This window comes from Mustela lutreola, chromosome 6 (assembly GCF_030435805.1).
Source record: "Mustela lutreola isolate mMusLut2 chromosome 6, mMusLut2.pri, whole genome shotgun sequence".
NCBI lineage: Eukaryota > Metazoa > Chordata > Mammalia > Carnivora > Mustelidae > Mustela > Mustela lutreola.
Window position 1 is genome coordinate 86525460 of NC_081295.1, and position 27571 is coordinate 86553030.

Genomic DNA, 27571 nt, shown 5'->3' on the forward strand with positions numbered 1-27571 from the left:
GTCTGTCCCCACTCAGATCCCCTCCTGAAATTGTGCTTTGTGGTTCTGCTGCATTTCTTCCTTCACTCTAGACATTTTTACTAAATTACTGACTAGATGTCTATTGAAATAATAATAAACTATATATCATTTGGCAAGCTCATCAAAACCACCATGGTTAGTGTTTCAGACTTTAAAAATGTGGCGTTCAGGGGCGCCTGGGTGGCTCAGTGGGTTAAGCTGCTGCCTTCGGCTCGGGTCATGATCTCAGGGTCCTGGGATCGAGTCCCGCATCAGGCTCTCTGCTCGGCAGGGAGCCTGCTTCCCTTCCTCTCTCTCTGCCTGCCTCTCCATCTACTTGTGATTTCTCTCTGTCAAATAAATAAATAAAATCTTTTAAAAAAATGTGGCATTCATAAAGTTCTGAAACATGGCAACTTTTTTGTCTACTATAATGTGGATAGTTTTACTTGAAGTAATTCTTTCTTTTAAAGTTTTTATTTAAATTCTAGTTAGTTAACCTACAGTGTAATATTAGTTTCCTGTGTACAATATAGTGATTCATTGCTTCCATGCATCACCCAGTGCTCATCACAGCAAGGGTGTTCCTTCATCCCCGTCACCTGTATCACCCATCTCTCCACCCCCTTCCCCTCTGGTAACATAGTTACTGGTCTGTTTCTCTGTTTGCCTTTCTCTCTGTGTATTATTCCCTTTGCTTATTCATTTTCCCCCCTTAAATTTCATGTATGCACGAAATCAGATGATATTATTTTTCTCTCACTTATTTTGCGTAGCGTAATATTCTAGCTCCATCCATGTTGTTGCAAATGGTAAGATTTCATTCCCTTTTTTATGGCTGAGTAATATGCCTGTGTGTGTATGTGTGTGTCTATAACATCTCTTCTTTATCCATTCATCAGTTGATGCACACTTGGACTATTTCCATAATTTGGTTATTGTAGATAATGCTGCTATAAATATCAGGGTGTGTGTATCCCTTTGAGGGTGTGTGTATCCCAATGACCCCTAGTAGGGTCATTGCTGGATCATAGAGGAGTTCTATTTTTAACTTTTTGGGGGAACTTCCATACTATTTTCCAGAGTGGCTGCACCAGTGTGCATTCCCACCAACAATGTTCCCCTTTCTCTCCATCCTTGCCAACACCTCATGTTTCTTGTGTTGTTGATTTTAGCCATTCTGACAGTTGTAAGGTGATATCTCTTGTACTTTTGATTTGCATTTCCCTGATGATAAGTGATGCTAAGCATCTTTTCATGTGTCTCTTGGCCACCTGCATGTCTTCTTCAGAAAAATGTCTATTCATGTTTTCTGCCTATATTTTAATTGGATTATTCATTTTTGGGATATTGAGTTTCACAAGTTCTTTATGTATTTTGGATACTAACCCTTTTTAGGATATGTCATTTGCAAATATCTTCTCCCATTCTTTAGGCTGCCTTTTAGTTTTGCTGACTGCAGAAGATTTTTATTCTGATGTAGCCCTAATAGTTTATTTTTGCTTTTGTTCCCCTTTTCTCAGGAGATATACCTAGAAAGAAGTTGCTCCAGCCCATGTCAAAGAGGTCATTGGTTGTGTTCTCTTCTAGGATTTTTATGGTTTCAGATTTCATATTTGGGCCTTTAATCCGCTTTGAGCTTATTTTTGTGTATGGTGGAAAAAGTGGTCCAGTTTCATTCTTTTAAATGTTGCTGTTCAGTTTTCCCAACACTATTTGTTGAACAGACTGTCTTTTTACCATTGAATATTCTTTCTTGCTTTGTTGAAGATTAATTGACTATGTGATTGTGGATTAATTTCTGGATTTTCCATTCTGTTCCATTGATCTGTGTGTCCATTTCTGTGCCAGGACTATAGAGTCTTGGTCACTATAACTTTGTAATATAACTTGAAGTCTGGAATTGTGATGTCTCCAGCTTTGCTCAGCTTTTCCAAGATTCCTTTGGCTATTCAGGGTCTTTTGTGATTCCATATAAATTTTAGAACTGTTCGTTCTAGCTCTATGAAAAATGCTGTTGGTATTTTGATAAGGATTGCATTAAGTGTATAGATTTCTTTGGGTGGGTTAGATTTTTTTTAAATTTTTTATTTTCAGCATAACAGTATTCCTTGTTTTTGCACCACACCCTGTACTCCATGCAATCCGTGCCCTCTCTAATACCCACCACCTGGTTCCCCCAACCTCCCACCCCCCCCCGCCACTTCAAACCCCTCAGATTGTTTTTCAGGGTCCATAGTCTCTCATGATTCACCTCCCCTTCCAATTTCCCTCAACTCCCTTCTCCTCTCCATCTCCCCTTGTCCTCCATGCTATTTGTTATGCTCCACAAATAAGTGAAACCATATGATAATTGACTCTCTCTGCTTGACTTATTTCACTCAGCATAATCTCTTCCAGTCTCCATTCCTGATTAAAACGCTTCAAAGTATAGGGATAGAGAGAACATTCCTGAACTTCATAAAATCTATCTTTGAAAGACCCATAGCAAATATCATCCTCAATGGGAAAAAGCTTACAGCCTTCCCGTTGAGATCAGGAACACGACAAGGATGCCTACTCTCACCACTCTTGTTCAATATAGTATTAGAAGTCCTAGTAACAGCAATCAGACAACAAAGAGAAATAAAAGGTATCCAAATTGGCAATGAAGAAGTCAAACTCTCTCTCTTCACAGATGACATGATTCTTTATATGGAAAACCCAAAAGACTCCACCCCCAAACTACTAGAACTCATACAGCAATTCAGTATCGTGGCAGGATACAAAGTCAATGTACAGAAATCAGTGACTTTCTTATACACTAACAATGAAAATACAGAAAAGGAAATTAGAAAATTGATTCCATTTACTATAGCACCAAGAACCATAAGATACTGGGAATAAACCTAACCAAAGAGGTAAAGGATCTGTACTCGAGAAACTACAGAACACTCATGAAAGAAATTGAAGAAGACACAAAAAGATGAAAGACCATTCCATGCTCTTGGATTGGAAGAATAAACAATATTAAAATGTCTATACTGCCTAGAGCAATCTATACTTTTAATGCCATTCCGAGCAAAATTCCACCAGTATTTTTCAAAGAGCTGGAGCAAATAATTCAGAAATTTGTATGGAACCAGAAGACCCCGAATCGCTAAGGAAATGTTGAAAAACAAAAATAAAGCTGGGGGCGGGGCCCCTGGGTGGCTCAGTGGGTTAAAGCCTCTGCCTTTGGCTCAGGTCACGATCTCAGGGTTCTGGGATCGAGCCCCACATCAGGCTCTCTGCTCAGCAGGGAGCCTGCTTTCCCCTCTCTCTCTGCCTGCCTCTCTGCCTACTTCTGATCTCTGTCTGTTAAATAGATAAATAAAATCTTTAAAAAAAAACTAAAAATAAAAATAAAACTGGGGGCATCACGTTACCTGATTTCAAGCTTTACTACAAAGCTGTGATCACCAAGACAGCATGGTACTGGCATTAAAACAGACACATAGACCAGTGGAACAGAGTAGAGAGCCCAGATATGGACCCTCAACTCTATGGTCAAATAATCTTCAACAAAACAGGAAAAAATATACAGTAGAAAAAAGACAGTCTCTTCAATAAATGGTGCTGGGAAACTGGACAGCTATATGTAGAAGAATGAAACTCGACCGTTCTCTTACACTGTACACAAAGATAAACTGGAAATGGATAAAAGACCTCAACATGAGACAAGAATCCATCAGAATCCTAGAGGAGAACATAGAGTAGGTTAGATATTTTAACAATATTTGTTCTAATGATCCATGGTCATGGACTGTCTTTCCAGTTTTTTGTGTCATCTTCAATTTCTTTCATCAGTTTTTATAGTTTTCAGGGTACAGGTCTTTCACTTCTTTAGTTAGGTTTATTCCTAAGTATCTTATTTTTTTAAATGCAATTGTAAATGGGATTGAGTCCCTATTTTCTCTTTCTGCTGCATTATTATTGGTGTATAGAAATACACCTGTACCCCTGGGGATAAAAATATATGTTTATAAAAAATAAAAAAATTAAAAAAATTTTAAAAAAATACAACATTTCTGTACACTGATTTTGTTTCTTGCAACTTGACTGTATGAATTCTAGCAGTTTTTTGGTGGAGACGTTAGGATTTTCTGTACAGAGTATCATGTCATATGCAAATGGTAAAAGTTTGACTTCTTCCTTGATTATTTGAGTACCTTTTATTTCTATTTGTTGTTTGGTTGCTATGGCTAGGACTTCTAGCACTATGTTGAAAAAAAGTGATGAGAGTGGACATCCCTGTATTATTTCTGACTCTAGAGGAAAAGTTCTGTTTTCCCCTATTTAGGATGATGTGAGCTGAGGATTTTTTATAGATGGCCTTTATTATGTTGAGGTATGTTCCCTCTAAATGTACTTTATTGAGGGTTTTTTCATGAATGGATATTGTACTTTATCAAATGCTTTTCCTGGATCCATTGAAAAGATTGTATGCGGGCACTTGGGTGGTTCAGTCATTAAGTGTCTGCCTCTGACTCAGGTCATGATGCCAGGATCTTGGGACGGAGCCCCATTCCCTGCTCAGTAGGGAGTCTGCTTCTCCCTCTCCTGGTCCCCTTCCTTGTGTTCCTTCTCTTACTATCTCTCTGTCAAATAAATTGATAAAACCTTTTAAAAAGAGAGAAATGATCATATTATTCTTACCCTCTCTCTTATTAATGTGATGTATCACATTGATTGAATTGTGAATATTGAGTGATCCATGTATCCCAGGAATACATGATTGATTGTGGTGAATGATTTTTTTTAATGTATTGTTGGATTAGGTTTGTTAGTATTTTATTGAGGACTTTTGCATCTGTGTTCATCAGAGGTATTGGCCTGTGGTTCTCTTTTTTATGATGTCTTTATCTGGTTTTGGTATCGGGGTAATACTGGCCTTGTAAAATGAATCTGAAAGTTTTCCTTCCCTTTCTATTTTTTGTAATAGTGTGAGAAAAATAGGGTTTCTTTGGACAATTTTAACATAATTTTTAAAAATATGTTATCTAGATAATGCTGAGTGAAATAAGTCAAGCAGAGAGAGTCAATTATCATATGGTTTCACTTATTTGTGGAGCGTAACAAATAGCATGGAGGACAAGGGGAGATGGAGAGGAGAAGGGAGTTGAGGGAAATTGGAAGGGGAGATGAACCATGAGAACCTATGGACTTTGAAAAACAATCTGAAGGTTTTGAAGGGGTCGGGGGTGAGGTTGAGGGAACCAGGTGGTGGGTATTGGAGAGGTCATGGATTGCGTGGAGCACTGGGTGTGGTGCAAGAACAATGAATACTGTTACGCTGAAAATAAGTTTTAAAAAAAGTTAAAAAAAATGTTTTCTTAGTCACCAAATAAGAATATGCATTAACTCTTTTTTAAATGTTTGGTAGAATTCACCTATGAAGGTTGTCAATTTCTTCCTGATTCAGTTTTGGAAGTTTATGGGTTTCCAGGAATGCATCCATTTTGTCTAGGTTCCTTAACTTATTGGCATGTAACTGTTGATAATAATTTCTGATGATTGTTTCTATTTCCTTGCTGTTAGTCATGATCTTTCCCTTTTCATTCATAATTTTATTAATTTGGGTCCTCTCTCTTTTCTTTTGGATTAGTTTGGCCTGTGGTTTTTCAATCTTACTGATTCTTTCAAAAAACCAGCTTCTCATTTCGTTGATATTTTCTAGTGAATCTGTAGTTTCTATCTCATTGATCTCTGCTCTGATCTTGATTATTTTCCTTCTTTTGTGTGGGGTTGGCTTAATTTGTTGTTGATTCTCCAGTTTTTTAAGGTGTAAAGAGTAGAGAGCCCAGATATGGACCCTCAACTCTATGGTCAAATAGTCTTCGACAAAGCAGGACAAATTATACAGTAGAAAAAAGAAGCTTTGCACAGTGGCAGTATTGTAGCCAATGAGGTTTATCCGAGGCGCGATTATTGCTAATTGAAAAAAGACAGTCTCTTCAATAAATAGTGCTGGGAAAATTGGATAGCTATGTATAGAAGAATGACACTCAACCATTCACTTACACCATATACAAAAATAAACTTGAAATGGATAAAAGACCTCAATGTGAGGCAGGAATCTATCAAAATCCTAGAGGAGAACATAAGCAGTAACCTCTTTGACATCGGCCACAGCAACTTCTTTCAAGATATGTCTCCAAAGGCAAAGGAAACAAAAGTGAAAATGAACTTTTGGTATTTCATCAAGATCAAAAGCTTCTGCACAGCAAAGGAAATGGTCAACAAAACAAAGGGGCAACCCACAGGATAGGAGAATATATTTGCAAATGACACTACAAAGGTCTGATATCCAAGATCTATAAAGAACTCCTCCAACTCAACATACACAAGACAGATAATCACATCAAAAAATGGGCAGAAGACATGAACAGACACTTCTCCAAAGAAGACATACAACTGGCTAATAGACACATGAAAAAACATTCATCATCATTAGCCATCAGGGAGATTCAAATCAAAACCACACTGAGATACCACCTTACCCCAGTTAGAATGGCCAAAATTAACAAGACAGTAAACAACAAGTGTTGGAGAGGATGTGGAGAAAGGGGAAACCTCTTACACTGTTGGTGGGAATGCAAGTTGGTGCAGCCACTTTGGAAAACTGTGGAGACACCTTAAGAAATTAAAACAAACTGAAGGTTTAGGAGAGGAGAGGGTAGGGGGTTGGGTAAGCCTGGTGGTGGGTATTATGGAGGGCATGTATTGCATGGAACCCTGGGTGTGGTTCATAAACAATGGATTCTGGAACATTGAAAAGAAATTAAAAAAAAAAAGAAAAAGAAAATTTAGAGCTTCCTTATGACCCTGCAATTGCACTACTACTACCCCAAAGATGCAGATGGAGTGAAAAGAAGGGCCATCTATACCCCAATGTTCATAGCAGCATGGCCACAATTGCCAAACTGTGGAAAGAACCAAGATGCCCTTCATCAGACGAATGGATAAAGAAGATATTGTCCATATATACATTAGAGTATTATGCCTCCATCAGAAAGGATGAATACCCAACTTTTGTATCAACATGGACGGGACTGGAAGAGATTATGCTGAATGAAATACATCAAGCAGAGAGAGTCAATTATCATGTGGTTTCACTTACTTGTGGAGCATAAGGAATAACACAGAGGACATGCGGAGATGGAGAGAAGTGAGTTGGGGGAAATCGGAAGGGAGACAAACCATGAGAGACTGTAGACTCTGAGAAATAAACTGAGGATTTTGGAGGGGTGGAGGTGGGAGTTTGGGGAGCCTGGTGGTGGGTATTATGGAGGACAGGTATTGCATGGAGCACTGGGTGTGGTGCATAAACAATGAATTTTGGAACACTGAAAAAAACTAAATTAAAAACAAAAAAGAATTCACTTATGAATCCATCTGGTCCTAGATTTGTGTTTGTTGGGAGTTTTTGGTTATTGATTCAATGTCTTTGCTGGATATCTGTCTATTCAAATATTCTATTTCTTCCTGTTTCAGTTTTGGTATTTTGTATGTTTCTAGGAATTTATCCATTTCTTATATCCTGTCCAATGTGTAGGCATATAATTTTTCTTAATATTCTTTTCTAGTTGTTTGTATTTCTGTAATGTTGGTTGTTACTTCTCTTTCATTTGTGACTTTATTTATTTGGGTCCCTTTTCTTTTTGATAAGTCTGGCTAGAGGTTTATCAGTTTTATTAATTTTTTCCAAGGAACCAGCTCCTGGTTTCATTGATCTGTTCTATTGTTTCTTTAGTTTGTATATCATTTATTTCTGCTCTAATCTTTATTATTTCCTTCCTTCTGCTGGCTTAGGGTTTATTTGTTGCTATTATCCTAGCTCCTCTAGGTACAAGGTTAGGTTGTTTTTTTGAGACTTTTCTTGCTTCTTAAACTAGGCATTTATTATTAATACGTCCCTCTTAGAACCACTTTTGCTGTATCCCAAAGGTTTGGGACCATTGTGTTTTCACTTTTATGTGTTTCCATGTATTTTTAAAATTTCTTGTTTGATTTCATGGTTGGCTGATTCGTTGTTTAGTTGCATGTTACTTATTCTCCATGTATTTGGGGTCTTTCCAGATTTTTTTCCTGTGGTTGACTTCTGGTTTCATAGCTACTTGAGGTAATTCCTGGCCAAAATAAAGTTATGTTGGGTTCCTTACAGTTCAGCACCTTATAGCTCCACTAGTAATACAATCTAAGAAATATTCACATGTACAAATTTAGGAAGCATTATTGCTACTCACAATATGGTTGACTCTCATAAAATATTAAGTGAAGGAAATAAAACAGAACACATTACAGTGTGTTATACTGTATACATTATAGTCTATGTGTAATGTAGGTATACTGTACAATTCCATTTATACAATGAATCAAAACAGGCAAGACAGAAATCCATGGTGTTAAAAGTTAGACTAGTGGTTGCCCTTGAGACAGAAGGCAGTAATTGCAGAAGGGCACAAGGAGATTCCTGGTGGTCAAGCAATGTTCCATTTCTTGATCTAGATGTTGGTTACATGGCTATTCTCCTGGTGAAAATTCATCAAGCTGCTGTACATTTACAACTTGTGCAATTTTCTTTGTGTAAATAAATAATAGTTCAAAAAATGGTACATCAGGGGCACCTGGGTGGCTCAGTGGGTTAAAGTCTCTGCCTTCAGCTCAGGTCATGATCTCAGGGTCCTGGGATTGAGTCCCACATTGGGCTCTCTGCTCAGCAGGGAGCCTGCTTCCTCCTCTCTCTCTGCCTGCCTCTCTGCCTACTTATGATCTCTGTCTGTCAAGTAAATAAACAAAACCTTTTTTTAAAAAATGGTACACCAGAATTGTTCTCCATACACATACATTTATTCACTTCATGCATTTTCAAATATCTAAACATTTTCTAAACTTAAACACTAACCATGGCTGTTTTTATGAGCTTACAAAACTATACACAGTGTACTATTATTTTAATAGGCTTTAGATTTGTAAAGGACAGCTCCTAGATTTCACTTATCTATTTTTCTCCCAGAATTTCCACTGAATTTGGGGAGGAAACATTTTTATTATGGTTCTAAGATTGTGAATCTATTTATGAATCTCTCTTTCCTCCTTACCAGCCCTCAATTTGAGTGAGCTGTCACCAGGTAATTCCTGGCTTGAGGGCCTGAAGAAATAACACTTAACTTAATTAGGGTTGTCTAACCATCTTCCATTTGCCAGCCCTTCCGTTAGGTGCTTTCAATGGAGAGAGATTTGAGACCCAATTCACCCCCTAAAGGAGCTCGTAATCTGATTGGTAAGACAGACCCATCAGCAACTTTAACATAATGCGATAAGTGCTCCACCCAAGTGAGAACTGAGTGCCACAGTAGTACAGAGGACAGGGAGATGAATTCGGCCAAGGGGAAGAGCTTCATAAGACCAGAAGAGCTTTACACAGGAAGCACAGAGTAGGATTTGCAGGGACTCCAGAAAAGGGCATTCCAGCCAGAGGCTTGAGGAAAGAAGGACAACAGTATGGCCAGGGCTCAGGAAGAGGGAGCAGAGGAGAGTGGCAGTGAGGCTGGAGTGCAGAGTCTTCTGGTGGAGGTTAGGCCACATCATAAAGGCAATTGGAAGTCCACAGAGATCACAAGATAATCCCAGGAGAAGGTAGAGGGTAGGCTGGAATATGGAGGTCCAGAGCAATGAGACTTACCAAGTCCAAGGAAGAGAGCCTGGGATCTTAACCAGGTGAAGAGGAAGGGACAGATTTGATGGGGAGATTAAATGGGGGATCTTTGAGAGAACAGAGAGAGGCAATGGCTGGGATTGAAGGGCTGTTCTAGACAAGAAGCCCTGGAAGAGGGACAGGTTGAGAGGAAAACAAGAAATACTCGAATTGTCAGCTAGTGCTGGTAGGACATCCAGGAGGAGAGGCGTGTTGGCCCACTTGGAGTTCAGGAGATGGATAAAGATCAGTGATTTTTAAAAGGATGTGAGGTCATTAAGTACATTTTTGATATTCAGAAGCCGAGAGAGAAGGGTTGGTTGATCCCTGGCTTTCCATAGATGCAGACAAATTAAGTCGTGTATCACAACACACAATCTCTTTCAATGATTGCTTTTTTCCCCATTAGAATTATGACTTAAAATAGCAAAGTATTAATATGAACTAACCTTTAATTGATACTATTCTTAAGAAATATTAACAAGCCAGAACATTTACAGAAATACAAATACAGACATACATGTTTTCTCTCTTTGTTCATGATACCAATCCTTTCTCTCCTCTTCATTTCTATTTTCAGCTTAAACTTTGATTTTTTTCTCTCATGACTCTCCATGTCTTAGAAAGCCCTGGACATATTTAAGCATGTTACCTTTACACACAAGCATATCTATGATTGCTTTCTATTTATAGCATAGAAGAGCAGAAGTCAACTTTCTCTGCACACTAATCACTTGTCTACTTCCTTTTCCTTCTCTTGACATGAGAAACAATTTACTTTCTGTTCCATATTACCTGACCAAATCTGGAAAACATAAAGATTACACTAGCTGCATGCATGTTCACAGGCAGTGTGCCAGCAGATAAAGTGCTTTCCAATTGGAAGCCTCTCTGGTCACTATTTGACCTTAATAATTGATTTCTCAGCATGACTAGATCTCCTGGGTTTTATATATTCTAATCTAGTCTCCGTTGATGAAATTTCTTTCTTTGGCTCCAGGTATTTAAGCAAATGAGGTTTTTTAAATTAAAAAAAAAAAAACATGTTTAAGTAAAACACAATGCAGTTTGGGTAGGCCATAGTTTAATCACAAATACATATAGTCAGAATCACCTAGGCTATAAGACATACAAAAAAACATTTACATATATGACCATTTGTTTTATGCTCCTATAATACGGCATCCAGTAATGTCTGATGTATTTTTCCCATCATGCCTCTGGTGATTGCTCCTCGGGCCTAAGTGACTTCAGGACCCACATTGCCACAATGACTGGTGACAGGACTTGCGTCCCCCACCCCCAACACACAGTCTGTGCCTGAGCCGATGCTGTTTATAGCATTGCTCCTTTGCCTTATGGTGGCCTGATATTTTGTCGGTCTTACTTGAAGAGACCACATCTGCCAGCCGCCATGGAGTGGTATTTTCAGCCCCTTTCACAGTCGTTTCTTGTAGCAGTTGATGAGCTCAATCATGTGTCAGTTCGTTTTGATTATGAAAGTGGTCAAGTTCTCTCTATCCATGACCCCCATAACATTTGTTCGATGGCTCGGCTTTTGGCAGCACATGGATTTGCCTCCCAGTGGATTCTCAGGGCCAAGAGACCTTTGTGCTCCACTGGGGTTTCCCGGCAATCATTGGTACACATGTTCACATATTGTTTAAGATTGTGCTTCTCAGGATTCTTGAAGGATTTGTTCGGTCGCTGGTTCCTACAGGTGTATCTTTTCAGAGCATCATGTACACCTGATTGATTCTCATTTGTGTGTGTGTTTGTGTCTGTGTCATAAGTGGGGACTATGAATTATGAGCTTGATTTCAAGTGGGTATTGACCACCTTGTAAAACCTCTTAATTGATGGCCATGGTTTACCATTTGATGTTAGGCATGACTCACAGGCACTGCTAGTGCAGAAGCTGAATGTAGTCTCCAGCCTCACACCTCTATAGGAAATTGAAGCATGCAGTATCATTATTCTCCAAATATTTAACTCAGTCTGGAGCTTGATGCCAACTTGCATTAGTTTTTCTCTTTTCTCTTCAGTGTCTCAAAAAGCCACGTCAGTCTGTCATAGCAGATATCAGTGACAACTTATATAGTGGTACAAATCAAGATTTTCAGAGAGGATTTTACTGAAGCAAGGGATACTTTTTGTCCTGTAATCTTTTGATACAGTAAAATCATCTACAATCTCTTGCCTGTGAATTTGTTTCAGGCAACATCATCAACTAGCAGCACTCTCTGAATGCTTGTCTTATAAAAGCCTGTTATTTGTGGGGTGGAAAAGTACACTGAGAGTTAACAGAACTTTGTGATTGGAAGGAACTGGGAGATTTCTTCTAATCCCATAACAATCCTAAGCATACCCCATGGCTACAGTTTTTGCAGAACCAAAACGGACTCTAACTGCAGGAAGCCAGGTAAACCTCAGGGTGCTAAACCTCTATCTGAGTGATAGTCCTTACCTGCTCTGTCTGCAGGCCACAGAATGATAAGAGGACTGGACATCTTAGAAATGCCTCCAGATTGAGTAACAACCCATCTTCCTTGCCTTCATGTGGGAGGGGCTTAGGTGCATCTGGCTTCAGTCACAACCACATCCCTTATCATTCTAGTTTCTGTACATGTTTATCTTCCTTACCAACAGTCTAATCACTTGTAATCTGGCCAGCCTCATCATTGTTCTCTCCAGGGCCACCAAATCTAGTGACCTTCTTGCCAACTTCATTCCCCTTCACTATACTAGAATGTCAATTCTGGAAACTCTTTCACACTTTGGTTTTCATTTATTACCTTCCTTGTTTCTCCTTCTCCTTCTCCTAGGACTGTTTCTTGGTCTACTTTGTAGGTTCTTCTCAAGCAAGTTCTGCCCTTGGCCCTGGTATCTATGTGGATGACATCAGCCATTCTCACAGATGTAACTATTTATCCCTACTTTTGACTGACTCATCCAAAGTCCTGGTTTAAGATTCTGGTTCTTCACTTCCAACTGCCAATATAGAATATTCCATCTTCCTGTGAATCTTACCAATACTACCATCAAATCACCTTCCTCCTAAGCCATCCTTACGAAGATTCTGCTACATTTGCTTGTGTATCGCCATGTTCCAGATCACCCAGTTCTTGTGAACGGTCCTCTCACATGCAAAGAGCTTGGAAGAGGGAAAACAAGAAAGCATAGTGTGGTAGCAGACAAGAGGGGGAAGTAGGAAGTAGTGACAGATGCTACTAGAGGTCAAGTAAGATAGGACCAAAAGTGGTCAGATGACTTTATTGATAAGGAAACTGTTGGTAGAGGAAGTATCAGTGGAGTGGATGGAGAAGTGGAGGAGTGAGACCTCAGGTGAGTGAGTGAGACAGCAGGAAATGGAAAGACAGAGTATGGACAGGAAGGAAAATTGTCTTAATTTCTCAAGAAATTTGGCTTTGAAGAGGACAAGCAAGTTGGAGGAGTGGTTGTAAGAAGATAGGATTCTCTTTTTTTTTTCTTTTAATGGTAGGAGAATCTTAAATCTATTCAAATACATGTGGGAAGAAGCTAGGAGAGAGAGTAAAAAAAAAAAAAAAAAAAAAACAACAGAGTGTAAAGATAACAGAGAGGGGTTAAAGAGGCAAAGAGGGAATGGCTCCCAAGTGGAGGGACGCACTCCGAGCAGGTGGAGGGAAACCACACCCGTTGTAGTAAGAATAATAAGGAAGGAAAGAGGGTAGGTGCAAGTGAGTTTGTCAGATTGATGGCAAGAAGTTAAGGCACTTCCTGTCTGACACTTTCTATTTTCTCCTTGAAGAAGGAGGCAAAGTGATTTCAGGAGCAAGAAGGTGTCAGAAGACAGATTTAAGAAGAATGGCAGGTGTTTGAGAAAGTGGGCTACTGAGGGAGACAAGGAAATATTGCTGGGTGGTTTTGAGAATCCCATCAGGGCTAGTCGCAACTACGTAACTGTCTATTGCTCAGTGGCCTGGGATAGGCGTATGAAGGGGGACATTTGGATTCACCTAGGGTTGAGGTTTTGCGGGGCAAGTGGTGGAAAGAATGGATCTAGATGGGCAGGAAAGAAGTAAAGGAAAGCTGGAGCTCAGGAGGTCTTCAGAAAAGATGAGTTTGGGGAATGGAGGGGTCAAGATTCTGAATGGAGGCTGAAGCAGCCCAGATGATGGAGAATGCTTAGCGAATGGGGGCAGACAGTATTTGGGGTATGTGGCCAGAGGATGTGCTTGTCAGAGCACCAGAGAGTCTCATAAAGGGTGAAGGAAAAACTGGGAAGGACTGTGTTTTTAGAGTTGAGCAGGGCTCCAGTAAGAGGAAGAAGATGGAATGTCCTGTGCAGAGGTGGGAAAATGGGAGAGTCGGTTAACCATCGAACCACTCCTAAGGGAACACTGGAAGGGTTTGGCTGGGGCAGGGGAAAGGAAGCATAAAGTAGCACACAGAGAAGAGAGCACAGCTCAGGAAATTAACACTTTGGTGCATGGGGAATGGTGGATGAAGCAGAGGCCACCATTAGGCCCAGCTTTCCCACTTGAACTCAGGTTCTGTTGGAGCCAACCGTGTCCTGGATTAACAACATCCCAGAGAACACGTGTGCCTCGGTGGACTTTGGAAGGAGTCCGCTTCTACTACTGACAGCCTTCCTAATGTTTTGCTGGTACTGTGAGGCATTTCTGTTCCTACTTGTCAAATTTGTTCCTTAAAAAAATGTGGGTCAGTGAACTGTCCAGTAGCCTGCTGTGGAGATCTTTCTACAGAGCAGTGGCTCTCAGATCCGCCTCTCCAACTGAATGACCTGAGAGACATTTAATATATAGTAATGCCTGGAGCTCCAGACTAATTATATCAGAATTGGTGAGGAGGCCTCTGGAGTCTGTACAATCCGTTTCTTAAATTCACCTGGGTCATTCTAATGTGTGAAGAAACCCAACCTTAGACTTGCTACCCAGTATGTGGTCTACCAGCCAATGGCTTCTGTATCACCTGGGAGCTTGAGAGAAACAGAGAACCTCAGGCCCCACTCTTGACCTACCTACGGAGTCATAATGTGTGTTAGATATGAGCTCCTTCCCCAGCAGATATCTATGAAACATAAACGTTTGAGAAGCCCTGCCTTGAAACTGTGCTGATGCCGGGGTCTCACCTCTAGATTCTGACTTCATTGATCTGGGCTGTGGCCTGGCTTCCCAGATAGTTCTAATTTTCAGGCAGGTTTAAGATTCCCCACCTTACAGCATCTAGCAAAGCATCAGGAGAGCTGCCTGGTGCCTTTTGATTCAACTGGGTGGATCAACCCCATCTTTGTTTAATGATTTCTGACCTTTATTTAACTTACTAATGAACTCCGTTTGCTTCTCATTTGGGGAAAAAACTGCCTGTCATACACTTGTGGCAGGAACATCATTTCTCCTCATCTTTGGAGATGCTACCAGGAGGCTTGGTAACTAATAAGACAGGAAATACTGCCCAACCTAAGGCCCATTACATAAGGACTGGCTCATTTATTAAAGAAAAAAAATGTCTGATAGGACTGTCATTACAGAATACCAGCCTCCTCCTGATCAAACAGAGACAAGCAACCTTCCCGATTAGTTGTTTCTTTAGGCTTTTCTTAGGCCTTGTTTGAAGTGACACTTGAACTCTACAGCTTTCTTTAAGCCGACTGACTACACACGTCAAACAATAGTAATTAGTTTGCTGAAATGTTGGGTTACTACTGTTATAGGAATTAAGACATAACAAGTGTTACTTTAGACCTGAATTTCCAAAGTATAACCCCAGCTTAACAGTGAATTTTTTAAAGAACATACTTGACAAGTGTTTTAAGATTTCATTGTGCTGTATGAGTTTGAAGGGGAAAAAATTTTTTTTTTCCAAAACATCTCATTTGGACTGCATGCAACTCAGATGTTTGAATAGTCAAATCACCCATTTCCATGTGGGTGGTTATATCTCATGAACAGAAGTTTATTATTGGTGAAGACTTTCCCCAGCTTGCTTCAGAGTCAAACATATGAATGCATGAATCACTTTTCCAGCACTGATGATTGAAATTTTGTTTAAGAATTATTAGAACTAAATTGGTGCCAAGACAAAAGTACTGCTTTTCAAGTTTTTATAAAGAAAAATGTATCAATAGTCTTTTAAAATTATACAGGCTTCAGAAAACACAGATTTTGATTCCATTAGCCTTGATATTAGTCGACAAGAAAGATGGTCATTCATTTTTTTAAATTCAATAATGAAGATTTCAGTGGATTTACTGCAGTTTGAATTCCACAAGATCATGTTTTTCTTTTCAGGAAGCCAAAGCAAAACTATGAAGACTTGAAAAATTATGTGTCTTCTCCATGTTCTCTGGGTGAGAATGGCCCAGGGAATAGTTCCCCTACCCTCCACTTTCAGGCCTCAACTACATTTATTTAACCTTTTCCTTTCTTAACAGCTCAAGATAATCTGTATTCAGATCCCTCCTTTCTTAACAGCTCAAGATAATCTGTATTCAGATCCCATCTACCAGCATACTAAGGGTGTTGCCTAAATCAGGAGGGGTACTGTTCACATAAACTAGACAACATCCTGCGTACTCCCCAGTAGGGAGGAGATAAGAGATGCTCTCACCCTAATGGCATTCGAGATTTTTAGAGCTTTCTGACAATGACAGAAGTCTTCAAAGCAGATGTGTTACATGAGTGAGAATCCCACTCATGCATCATCTGGCACCTGTGTCATTGTCCTGAATGCCATATGGAGAGAGGTTAAATTTACAATTTAGTTAGAATTTAAAATATTAGAGAAAAATTCAATTATTCAATTTGTGCAGATGGATGGTTAAGACAAAGACTCATGTGTTATGCATTATGACCTTGTAGATTCATAGATCATGGATGAATTTTTAAAATATCACAAAATAGGGTCGATTGAATTCCAACTCTACTTGGATACACAACATATAATATGCCACATGGAGGTATGCTTAGTGTTGAATGATGAAAATGACATTCATGGAAGGACTTGCAAGAAAGAATTGTTTATTATTGTTGTGGTCACTGTTTGGTTTATAGCTTCCTAGGGAGCTTTCCAGGTGTAAAACAATCCCCTTATGCAGAAGGCAGGGAGAGACTAAAGAAGAGGCAGGCCCCTCCAGATTGGTAGGTGGCAGGTTTTATAAGTAAGGGCACTTACTTGTAAGAGAGACTTATCTTGGGTGGCCACGAGCTATTCAGATCTCTGTACCCACACACCAAATATTTAAAGTTTACACAGAGGACTTAACTGGGTCCAATCATGTATATCCTCCAGATGGCCTCAACAGCACATTATTAGCTCAAGGCTATGTCCTTAGGGCAGCCTCTGGTAGCAGGAAAGGCAGGTGGAACACACATTTCAAGGAAAGGGAAGGTGGGGAGGAGCCTCCAATTGCCCAGGTGAAGCTCATGGGTCAGCCTGTGGCCATGTCCTCTTGATGACCTTCCCCAACACTTGATGACCAGCTCCTACAATCTCCTGGGCCCCCCTCTTCTGCAACGAGACCTGAGCCATCAGCAAGGGGTTTCACTAGCATAGAGGAGGCTCTTTGGGCAGCCATTGGCTACACCACGGGCAGATGCCACAACAAAAGTATGGATACATGTAAGAGAAAACACGGATTAAGACAATGATTCCAAAATGAGTCAAAATTTTCTCCAATAAGACCTCCATGGTTCAAACTACTGATTTACTAAGTCCCCTGGGCTGGGAGTTGGATTACCCAGGCCATTCACTGATCTCCTCGTGTGATTTAATAAAGATGATACATTAGCAGACTCATCAGGAATGAACACACAGCCTTCTTTTTACATAATGGCAGAGATGCTTCCTTGCAAGGCAGTAATAATAATAATAACAAGGCCATCCTATGTTGGGATAGTTTTTCTCAGTAGAGACATTTCAGTGTTTGGTAAGGACATGCTCTGTTGGCTGTCATTCCAGGCTTGCTGAATGGATTTAGTAAGGGCTTCTGTGTGTGTAAGAACATCCTCCAGGCCAATGGACAAAGACTGTGGCCAAAGGATTGTGCCAGGGGAAAACTACATACCGACCTGGCCTTGAGGAGAGGGAAACTGGCAGTTTTAGGAACTTGACCTGGTTGCACATACCATCCATGTTAATGGAGGTAGGCAGCCCTGTCAGGTGTGAGCTGATGGACTGAGGGTGAGATATGTCAGACCCCACCCTCTCTCCTCTTTCAGTGGTGCATCTTCCATTTCAGGCATAGTACATTTCAATGGGTCTGGCTTGCAGCAGGACAGTGGGATCCCAGGGAAGATTGAGTAGCTCCCCCTTAGCCAGGGGTGTGGAAGTAATACCCATCCCAGCAGGACATCCCATTGCAATTCCCAGTAGGTAATTCCTTTCCTAGGCATAGTGGGGGTTGGTGTTCTCAGCAGCATAGCATGTTGATCTGGGGCAATGGCTGTTTCCCGCAGTTTCCATACCTGTATGGGATTAGGGACCTCAGCAGGGGTCCCCAGTCCGGCATATGAGGCAACAGGCCTTACTAGTTGATCATTCAAGTGTAGTGTATTAAAGCCTGAGACTACCGTATCTCATTGGGCTAAGGTGGCTTTACCTATTTCTAATTTAATCTGCTGCTTTCATATTCCAATTGTCCTTTCACAGTGTACCCCTCCCACCCCCCGCTACTACTTGCAGGTTGTAGGGGAGATGGAGCTGCCATGCCATGTCATGTGATTTTGCCCAGTCCTGTACATCATGACCTTTGGCATGTGACCCCTGATCAGTGTCTTAGTCAATGAAGGTATCCATACATGCTGCTTAGCTTCTCTAGTCCCCTAATGGTGATTGCCTGCTTTGTGTGGTGACAGGGGAAAGCTTGGCTTAGACCAGATGTGGTATCTACACAAATGTAGATTCCTCTCAGAGGGAGGGCCCAATATAATCAATTTTTCAATCCCTTACCGGTTGGGAACTCTGGTGGATGGCCCCAGACTCCTTTAGAAGTTACCTTGGGCATTGTTTAGAACACACAGGACATGCTGTTACTGCCTTAACCAAGCCACTGTATTTCGAGGGCAATCTGGCCGCCATCTTTGGCAATATGCCATCCCACCTCAATGCAATGGCAGATGCTCTTCCCATGTACTCAACCTACTCTATCTACTGAAGGGCCAGTCTCTAGGGCTTGTACCTGACCTAGAACTTCAGCTTTTTGATTGACAGTGGGTGTCAGTGCCTTATGAGCCAGGATGTGGAAGATGGTGAGGATGGCCCCAGGCTCTGGCAGGTGAACCAAAATGGTGCCCCCATACATCTTAACCCCACAATGGCCTACTCATTATCATTCACCCCTTGGCTTCCCATTGTCCAAGCAATAGAATTAATCCCTTTAGAACAGCCCAAGTGTTGGGCCACCTGGGTGGCTCAGCCAGTTAAGCCTCCTACTCTCAGTTTTCACTCAGGTCATCACCATCTCAGGGTCATGAGGTCGAGCCCCGCATTGGGCTCTGTGTTCAGCACAGAGTATATGGGAGGTTATCTCCCTCTCCCTCCCCTTCTGCTCTCCCTCTGCTCCACCCTCTGCTTTTCCCCTTACTCACAGGTTCTCCCTCTCTAAAATAAATAAAATCTTAAAGAGAGAGAGAGCGAAAAAAGAACAGCCCAAGTGTCAGTGCAAAGGGTTAAAGGTTAGGGCTCATAAGTGATGACCAGCTAGACCACTCTGAGCTCAGCCTCTGCTGCGTGAGAGGCTCTATTTGTAGAAGCTCTGTCCCCAGCCCTCCTGGAGTCACAGACATATCTAACTCAAGTGGTAGCACTGGTTAGGAGCTTCACTGGTACTTTTGTCTTCTCAGAGGTGGCTCACTGCTCTGATTCCCAGTCCCACACATGCCCCTTCTTTGCCAGGCAGTGTAAGGGACAGAGGCATTGGCTAGGGGGGGAATATAAGTCCTCCAAACCCCCAAATCTCCACAAAGCCTTGTACCTCTTTCACATTCTCAGGGGTTGCGTGAGCTTGCCCTTATCAATCACAGCTTCTGGGGCAAGATGCTGCTTATCCCACCAAATGACTCCCACAATCTTACAGCAGTGCTTTAGCTTTTATTTTCTGTGGGTTCACTGCTCACCTTCTCCCCCAGATGTTCCAACAAAGCCTGCAGAGTGTCTTGCCACAGAGGCAAGTCTTCACATGTTAACATTCTGTCATCAGTATAACGGGCCAGTTTTACCAATGTGGGGAAGGAGGACAGGGACAGGTCTTGGACTTCCATTCCGTGACATATGGTGGGGCTGTGCAGGACACCTCGGGGAAGCACTAGAAAGGTCCATTGCTGCCTCTCCCACGTGGAGGCAAATTTGATCCTGTGACCCAGTGGCCAGAGGTCTATTGAGAAAAGCATTTGCTACATCTAGCACAACAGAGTCAATGCCTAAGAACATGACCGAGGTATCTAAGATGATGGCAGTGTGGGGCCCAGCCTCATATTGAACACTACCTTGTACGATTTTGGGGTAGGTCCACTGTCATCTGCCACTAGTCACCTGGCTTTTTTTTTTTTTTTTTTTTTTTTTACCTCTCAGACCATGCTGGTGAGAGCACTGTGGGCAGGGCACACAGTACCCACTTGGGGCAGTTCTTGCATAGTTCTCCTATCTCCTTCTGCACCCCCAGGCGGCTGATACTGTTTAACAGCTACCCCTCTTCATGGGGGAAGCAGCCTTATGGGTTCCCAGTTGGCATATTCCCCCACCGCTGCTTTGATTACTGTAACCTGGAAGCAGAATTTACCAACAGAGCTTTGCAGAGTTTGACCTTGTAAGATATCAGTGTACACCATATTTTCTGGTACTGGAGAGAAAAACAAAACAAACAAAAAACCTCACATTTTGGGGGGGTAGAATGCCAATTTGCAGGGTCCAAAGGATCTTCCTAGTCATAATTGTGTGCCCTCCATAATTATCAATGACACTGACGGGGCCACGAAACTTCTGAGAGTTACCATATGGTAGAGTAACTTTAGCTCTGGTACTCTCTGGTATCCACCAGAGCCAACACTTCTGTTTTTCCCTCAGGAACTGTTGAGTTGTGAGCTCAATGAGTCCTCTGATTATCTCAATGGTCCTCACCCAACGCACTCTTGGACTGCATCCAAAAATACCCTGGGCATAGGAGGCACCCACCCCAATAAGACTATACCCTGGAAGCCTACAACTAGCTACTCCGGTTGATTGACCTTTTAGATTAATGCAAGGGCTCTTCTTTAGCATGCAAATCCTGTTTTAGAGAACACTCTGAGTATACTACTCATTAGTATATGATGCAAATATAATCAATATTAGTATATGATGCAAATCAAATCAAATCAAATCATTTGCCTACTCTAAATATTCAGTGGCTTCCCACTAGCCATGAAATCAAGTCCAAACCCTGACCCTGAAAAGTCCTGCCTCTACCTTTGTTCTAACCTTATCTGCCAGCATTGCCTCACCTTTCACCCAGACCGCCATGGTTTTTTTGCACATGCTGTTCCTCTAACTGGAATTGTCCCATCTGGCAAACTCCTATGTATCTTGCAAGAGTTACCTTCAATTTCACCTTCTCGATTCAGCCTGCCTCAGTGGAAGACTTCATTGTATCCACACCTCTGCTCATAACATTGTGTTATATGTCCTGCCTTCCTTCACACTCCTTCTAGACCAAACTCCTGGAATGCAGTGTCCATGGATGGCCTTTTCATCTTTGTGGTCATCCTACTTAGAGTGGTGCCTGGTCCATAGTGGCCATGCCTGAGAAGTTTAACAAACGAATGAATGAATGAATGAATGAGTGAGTGAATGAAAGAATGAATGAGTGAATGAAGATGTGTCTCCCCAGTTGTCTAATTTAATAACTAAAGAGGGACTTGGGAACCAGAAGAACTTGATTATTTCATTCAGCAAGGCTAGAGCCCTGTTCTTTCTTTCCAGCTTTGAGGGATAGTAACTCAGTGTGCTGCAACTTTTTCTCTTTCCTCCGATCCCAGCCTGACTTGATAAAATATTCTCACTGATGTGCTGCTATGTACATAATAGTTCTCAGATCTCACTGGGAGTAGTGGGGACATACATATATTCCAAAATTTACTCATGATTATGAGTCAAGAGTTTCATGATTTTCACTATTAACATGGGAGCCAAATGTAATAGAGAGGTCACAGATAAATCTTCCCAAGGTTTGAAGTCCAGGGCTTAGTTTCTAAAATAATTGCTACTCTTGAAGACTTCTCTTATTGAATTGAATAGCATGGTTTGCAAATATTAAGTGTAAAGAAAGGCCACAGTATCTGGAGCCATGTATTACCTTAAAATAACTGTATTATGCCCATTAAAACACATAACTTTTCTTTGCGGTGTGATTGCATGCTTGATCAAATTGAAAGTTGGGTTTTCTATTTTGGCATTATGCCTTGTTTCCCTAGACCAAATGAAATTGTTCCATTATAGCAAATAGAAGCTTGATAATGGCTTGATTCGAGTTTTTGTTGGAATGCTGATCTCAGAATATTTACCATTCCGGTCTTGTTCCTAAATAGCGTGTTTTCAAATAGAGACTCTGAGCCCAGCCTAGGTTACAATCTTTAGACACTCTAGTGGTTGAAACCCCAGGGGAGAATTTCAAACCAAGGTTCTGGTTGAGGCGGTTGGGGTGCTGCTTTCCTGCTGTCACCCAGCAAGGAATCCCCAGCTCGTTGAAGATCCCCTTAGAAACAAAACACTGGAAGAAATGTGCTCCAAGGTTCAATCTCAACTTCTCCGGGGAGGACGGACATTCGGAGATGGGTAAACAACTCGTACTTGGCACTACTCACTTCCTGTTTCTCGGGTAGACCTCACCAAGACCTTGGGATCTTTTTTTCAGGCTTCCTCACAGCAATGAGGCAAGAAGTGACCCGCGCCCACAAAGGCTGGGCCCTGGACTCTGTGACCATCCACAACGAAGTTCTGCGGCAGACCAAGGAGGAAATTACATTGCCCCCTATGGTAGGCACCACTGGGTTATAGTGGGGACAGTTCTGGAACCAGGGTTGAAAGCTCAAATTCCACTTGACACTGACCTATGAGTGCCTCCGTTACAGCCATTGGCTTTGTGGCTGGGGTCCTTACCGGGAGACTTCAGTGCCGAAGCCTCCTCCGTTTGCTGGAGTGGGAATTAATGACAAGTGTTGGAACTCCTCAGACAGCATATCTTTATAATTTCAAGTTACCCTTGTGTTTGCTAAAATGCGGTTTTCCACATGTCTCCGGCTCCTGCTGTGGGTTGCTCACAGACCAGAGGAGTGTCAGCTCTAGGGCCAGTTCCAGCAGCATCCTGCTAGCTCTGGGACCCTGGTTACAGGGACACCTGGAGGCGGAAGAGAGGGGGGCGCCAAGGTAAGAAGATGCCATTGGGAGCCATTGTTTGGACGTTGACCCACTCTGTGAACTTGGGCAAGTTCTTTAACTTTTTAAGCCTCAACTTCCTCATCTGTGAAAAAAGGGTGATGATTCAGCCTTATGAAAGATGGTTGTGAGAATCAACTGGAATCATTTAGGACTCCATATAGGTACTCAGTACATCAGCCTCACTTTCCCTTTCTCTGATTTTAATTCCCTCAATTGTCAAGGAAGAGGACTGGGCCAGGTGAATTCCAAGCTCTGGCCCTTTCTGCCATGTCAAGCAAGGGTCACCTTTCTTCCAGTGTCCAATAGCCTAGTCCTCATTTCTGTCTGCCACTCCAACAGAAGCACACTTAACCTCCACATTTCCACCAGCAGCCTCTCCATTCAAGGCAACCATAGGCTATTTCAATCATTCAGAATTCAGAATTCTTCTAGAAATTTCCCATTATGCAACTCCAAAGTCATTTCTACGTTTGTAGGTGTTTGTGAGAGCAGCACCCCATTTCCTGGCACCGAGATAGGTACTCATTTCCTAAGGCCACTGCCACCAAGTACCACAAACTTTGTATAAAATTTATTTCCTCAGAGGGGAGGAGACCAGGATTCTGAAATCAAGGTTTTGGCAGAGTTGGTTTCTTCTGAAGGCTCAGGGCGGAGGGGGAGGAATCCATTCCACTTCTTTCTCTCAGCGTCTGATGGTGGCTGTAGTCCTGGGTGTTCCTTGGCTTATAGCCTCTGCCTCCATCATCACATGACCTTCTCTCTCTATCTTCATGTTCCCTCCTTTTCTCATAAGAACGTCCTCTTCTCACAAGAACGTGGGTCATATTGGGTTTAGAGCCTACTTTAATCCAATATGATTAATTAATTCCATCTGCAAAGGCCCTATTTCCACGTGCTCACATTCAGAGGTTCTTAGTAGACATGAATGGGGGGGGCACTCTTCAGCCTGCTACACCTTCTAACTATGACCTTGTAAAGTTCTGAGATGAAAAGGAACCTAAAAGGGGTACAGTTTACTGTCGGATGATACCTAAATGGTTGTGTCATTTGTGCAGTAATTGTCACCCACCGGCAATGATGGTAATCATATGTCCTGATTTTTTGGGATTTCTCCTGGTCTTACTGTCAAACCATGTACTTTAGGTTTGGGTTTAAAAATATGGTCCTCATACTCTTAGCTCACTTGAGGGGATTCCGGGAAACACTTTGCAATTAATCTCACTCTCTTTTATTATAATCTACATTTGCTTCCCCTTACCTATGCCTCATTGGAAAGAAAAAATGGTTACCATCTTCTACATAGATATATCTTACGGGTTTATGTGATTTTCAGTCTCCCCATGATTCCCTCTAGTCTTTCTTTTCTTACTGAAAACATGTTCTATGTCTCCCCATGGCCTACAAGGCAAAGTTCAAACTCTTCAGTTTGGCTTCTAGACTTTTCCAAGGTCAAGCCCTACTTATTTTATAACCCCTGAACCCTCTGCTAAATAAATTGCTTGGGCTTTCCACCCATCCCACCTATCTTTGTACTATTGCTGCTGCCTGGATGTTTGCCCTCTGTCCTCTATCTTCCCCAAAGCTCTTCAAAGATGTCTTCTCCACAAAGACCCCCAAGCGCTCCAGCCCAGCTGCTCACTAGGCAGCCCTCTAAAAAGTGTGTGCTGGTATTCAATTCATGTCTTTTCCCCCGATTTAATGGTGAAGCCGTCAAGGGCAGCGTTGCTTTGCATCAAAGAGAAACGGGATGACAGGCAGCCACTGTCCAACCAATGCACCCTGTTCTTGTCTGTTATGCCCGTGCTAGCTCTACCACACCTGGCCTCTGGGGGCGCTCTGACTCTCCCACTAGCTGGGCCTGGCTGTGCAAACCTCACTCCCTCCTGTGACTGAGATGGTTAGAATGGCAGGTTGGCTTGGCCAGCACAGGCTTAGATCCTATGTGCTCCAGCTCCAAATCGCATTCCTTGTTCTGACCCTACGCTGACTCAGACCAGATCTCTCGAGACATAGCTCCTTACAGAGGTGACTTAGTTCTGCTGGCTAAGTCTGTTGTCCCCAGCAGCTACCCCTATGCTCAAACAAGCAATAACAGGAACATGTCTGCAACCCTTAAGGCCTCAAGATAGGCCCAAGGGGAAAACTGGGCTCAGTATTTTGCTCATGCAATGAACCCAGTGCTGTTTTATTTTTTTGGTGGTGTTTTAAGACTGGTGTATGTCTTCTTTCTAAACTGACAACAACCCCTATTACAGTAATGAATGTTCATCTCATAACACCTAGTTTTTCAAAAATCGTATTACCTTATGCTTGACTCTTCCAGGAAGGCGTGTATATTTATGGGCTGTATATGGACGGAGCAGCCTGGGACAGACGGAACGGGAAGCTTACAGAATCCACCCCCAAGGTGCTCTTCACACAGCTGCCTGTGCTACACATCTTTGCCATTAATTCCACCGCGCCCAAGGACCCCAAGCTGTATGTGTGTCCTATTTACAAGAAACCCAGGCGTACTGACTTGACCTTCATCACTGTGGTGTATTTGCGAACAGTTTTGTCCCCAGATCACTGGATCCTGAGAGGAGTAGCTCTTTTGTGTGACATCAAGTAAATTCATTTCTCCTTGCTGAGGGCGCTAGAGCCAGAGCCAGCCAGGGCTAATGAAAGCCTTGGTGATGTGTGTCTTTTCTCCTCGGTAATTGCTTGATTGCTCTTTTTAAATTAAAAAGTTGATATTCTGCAATCATTTGTGTGTGTGTGTGTGTTTCCCCTCATATCAATATTAAAAATAAAAAGCCAGTTCTAAAGTAATGCATTTTAGCCCAGGAAATCATATTCCCATTATAATTATTTGTTTAGATAAAGTCCCATCTTCATGTCAGAACACTGGAAAGTTTGAATTTTTTAAAAAATCTAAAACAAAGTATGATTTTGTTGCATTCTAAAAGAGGCCTAATAGATGTGGGCTTTTCTCTCAAATGAAAACCACATTTCCCTAGAAGAAAATCTGCTCCTGTGTGTGTTTATGCTTATGTGCTATTCTTTGCTTATTGGGGTTTGGCCTTGTCTCTGTGCTTGTGAAATGGAAACTGAAGGGGTTCGGTCAGTACCCCTTAGGAGTAACAGCTATGTGGTGTGATGTGTTTGAGACAGCAAATCCACAGGGATGGCTGCTCTTGTCATTTATTTTAATTTTATTTAATATTCTTTTATTTATTTATTTATTTTTGATGTGCTTCGAGGCCCAGAGAACTCTGAGTCTCCAGCTCCTACTGCCCCCCCCAACCCCAACTCTGCAGGAGATAATGGAGCACACATTTCTAGGAAGCAAATGGAGAAGGAAAAACAAACTCCATCAAATGAAATTAGGTTACATGCCGAATGCCTTAAAAAGCAGTGTCTTTAAAAAGTGAAGCTATTTCTTACGCTATAGCTGGTCTGAAACTCAGTATGAACCTTTATTTCCTGCTAAAGGAAATTGTCAATTTAACTAAACAGATGGAGTCCTACATTGAATGTTCATGCAGCTTCAGGGTAGGGAAGTGTTTCTTCTGGCCTTTCCGTCTAGAAGGCTCTTGCTCGCCCTCGGCTAAACTCACCAGCTTCATTCCCGTCTGTTCTGAAGGAAGGCCACATTTCATGTAGCCTTGTTCTCCTCCCATTCTTCTGTCGCTCCGATCAGAGATGCCAATGAGAAACCAACAAGATGGTCAAGCAATAGCCCAGGCAAGGTGTCCAGGGAAGACCCCAGAAAAAAATTCCCGCATAGTCTAGAGTACTTCCAAATAGTAGAAAATATATTGTGAAATGTACCTTGTAGGAGTGAACCCACTTATGCTCTGAGACTGGTTCAATGTCCTAGCCGTAGAACTTTCCGGGGCAGTTTAGAAAACTAAAGAAACCAAGCTCCCAGGCCAAATGTGTTTTGGCATTTCCCTTGGTCCATAGGCACACTAAAGGATGGCATTCTCTGGAAAGGGTGTCCGCCTGAATTGAGGCTAGAATTTGGAAACCTCGGTGCTCGGGGAGCACTGAGGAAGTGAAGCACATTCTAGCACACCAAACTGCAGCCTCCCGAATAAAACACATGCGTTTTTTCATATTCCTGTGCAGTTGCTAACACAACTGAAGGCAAACTGCATAGTCTAAAGCCCTGGATATCATCGTAGGCTTTCAGAGAGTAACAGGTTCAGTGTTCTCTACTGACTTGAATATCTTACGGAAAACTAGAAAAGCAGGAAAGATGTCAATCTAGCAAGGATATAGATCAGACTGTTTAAGCCATGGACCATTTCCTGGGAACTTCTTCACTGATTCTTTTGTTCTGTGTCAGCACTGAGGAGAGAGTGATGGGTGCTGGGGCCACCCCAGTGAGTCCTTGCTACATAAGCAGTGTCTCAAAATGGTCTTCTTTCCAGGGTGTGCTTCTCAGCTGTCCCT

General features: G+C 41.9%; 1 protein-coding gene and 1 pseudogene across 1 annotated transcript in view; both read left to right on the top strand.

Annotated features, from left to right (window-relative positions):
* DNAH8 (dynein axonemal heavy chain 8) overlaps window positions 1–25874 on the top strand; it is a 377764-nt gene extending 351890 nt beyond the window's left edge. The window contains exons 92-93 of the mRNA XM_059177846.1: window positions 22608–22729; window positions 25455–25874. Coding sequence (XP_059033829.1) covers window positions 22608–22729; window positions 25455–25742 — 410 coding nt within the window. The 3' untranslated portion in view covers window positions 25743–25874. The remainder of the gene's footprint in view (window positions 1–22607; window positions 22730–25454) is intronic.
* On the top strand, window positions 5896–6016 carry LOC131834873 (U4 spliceosomal RNA; annotated as a pseudogene).
* Window positions 25875–27571: the final 1697 nt, after the last annotated feature.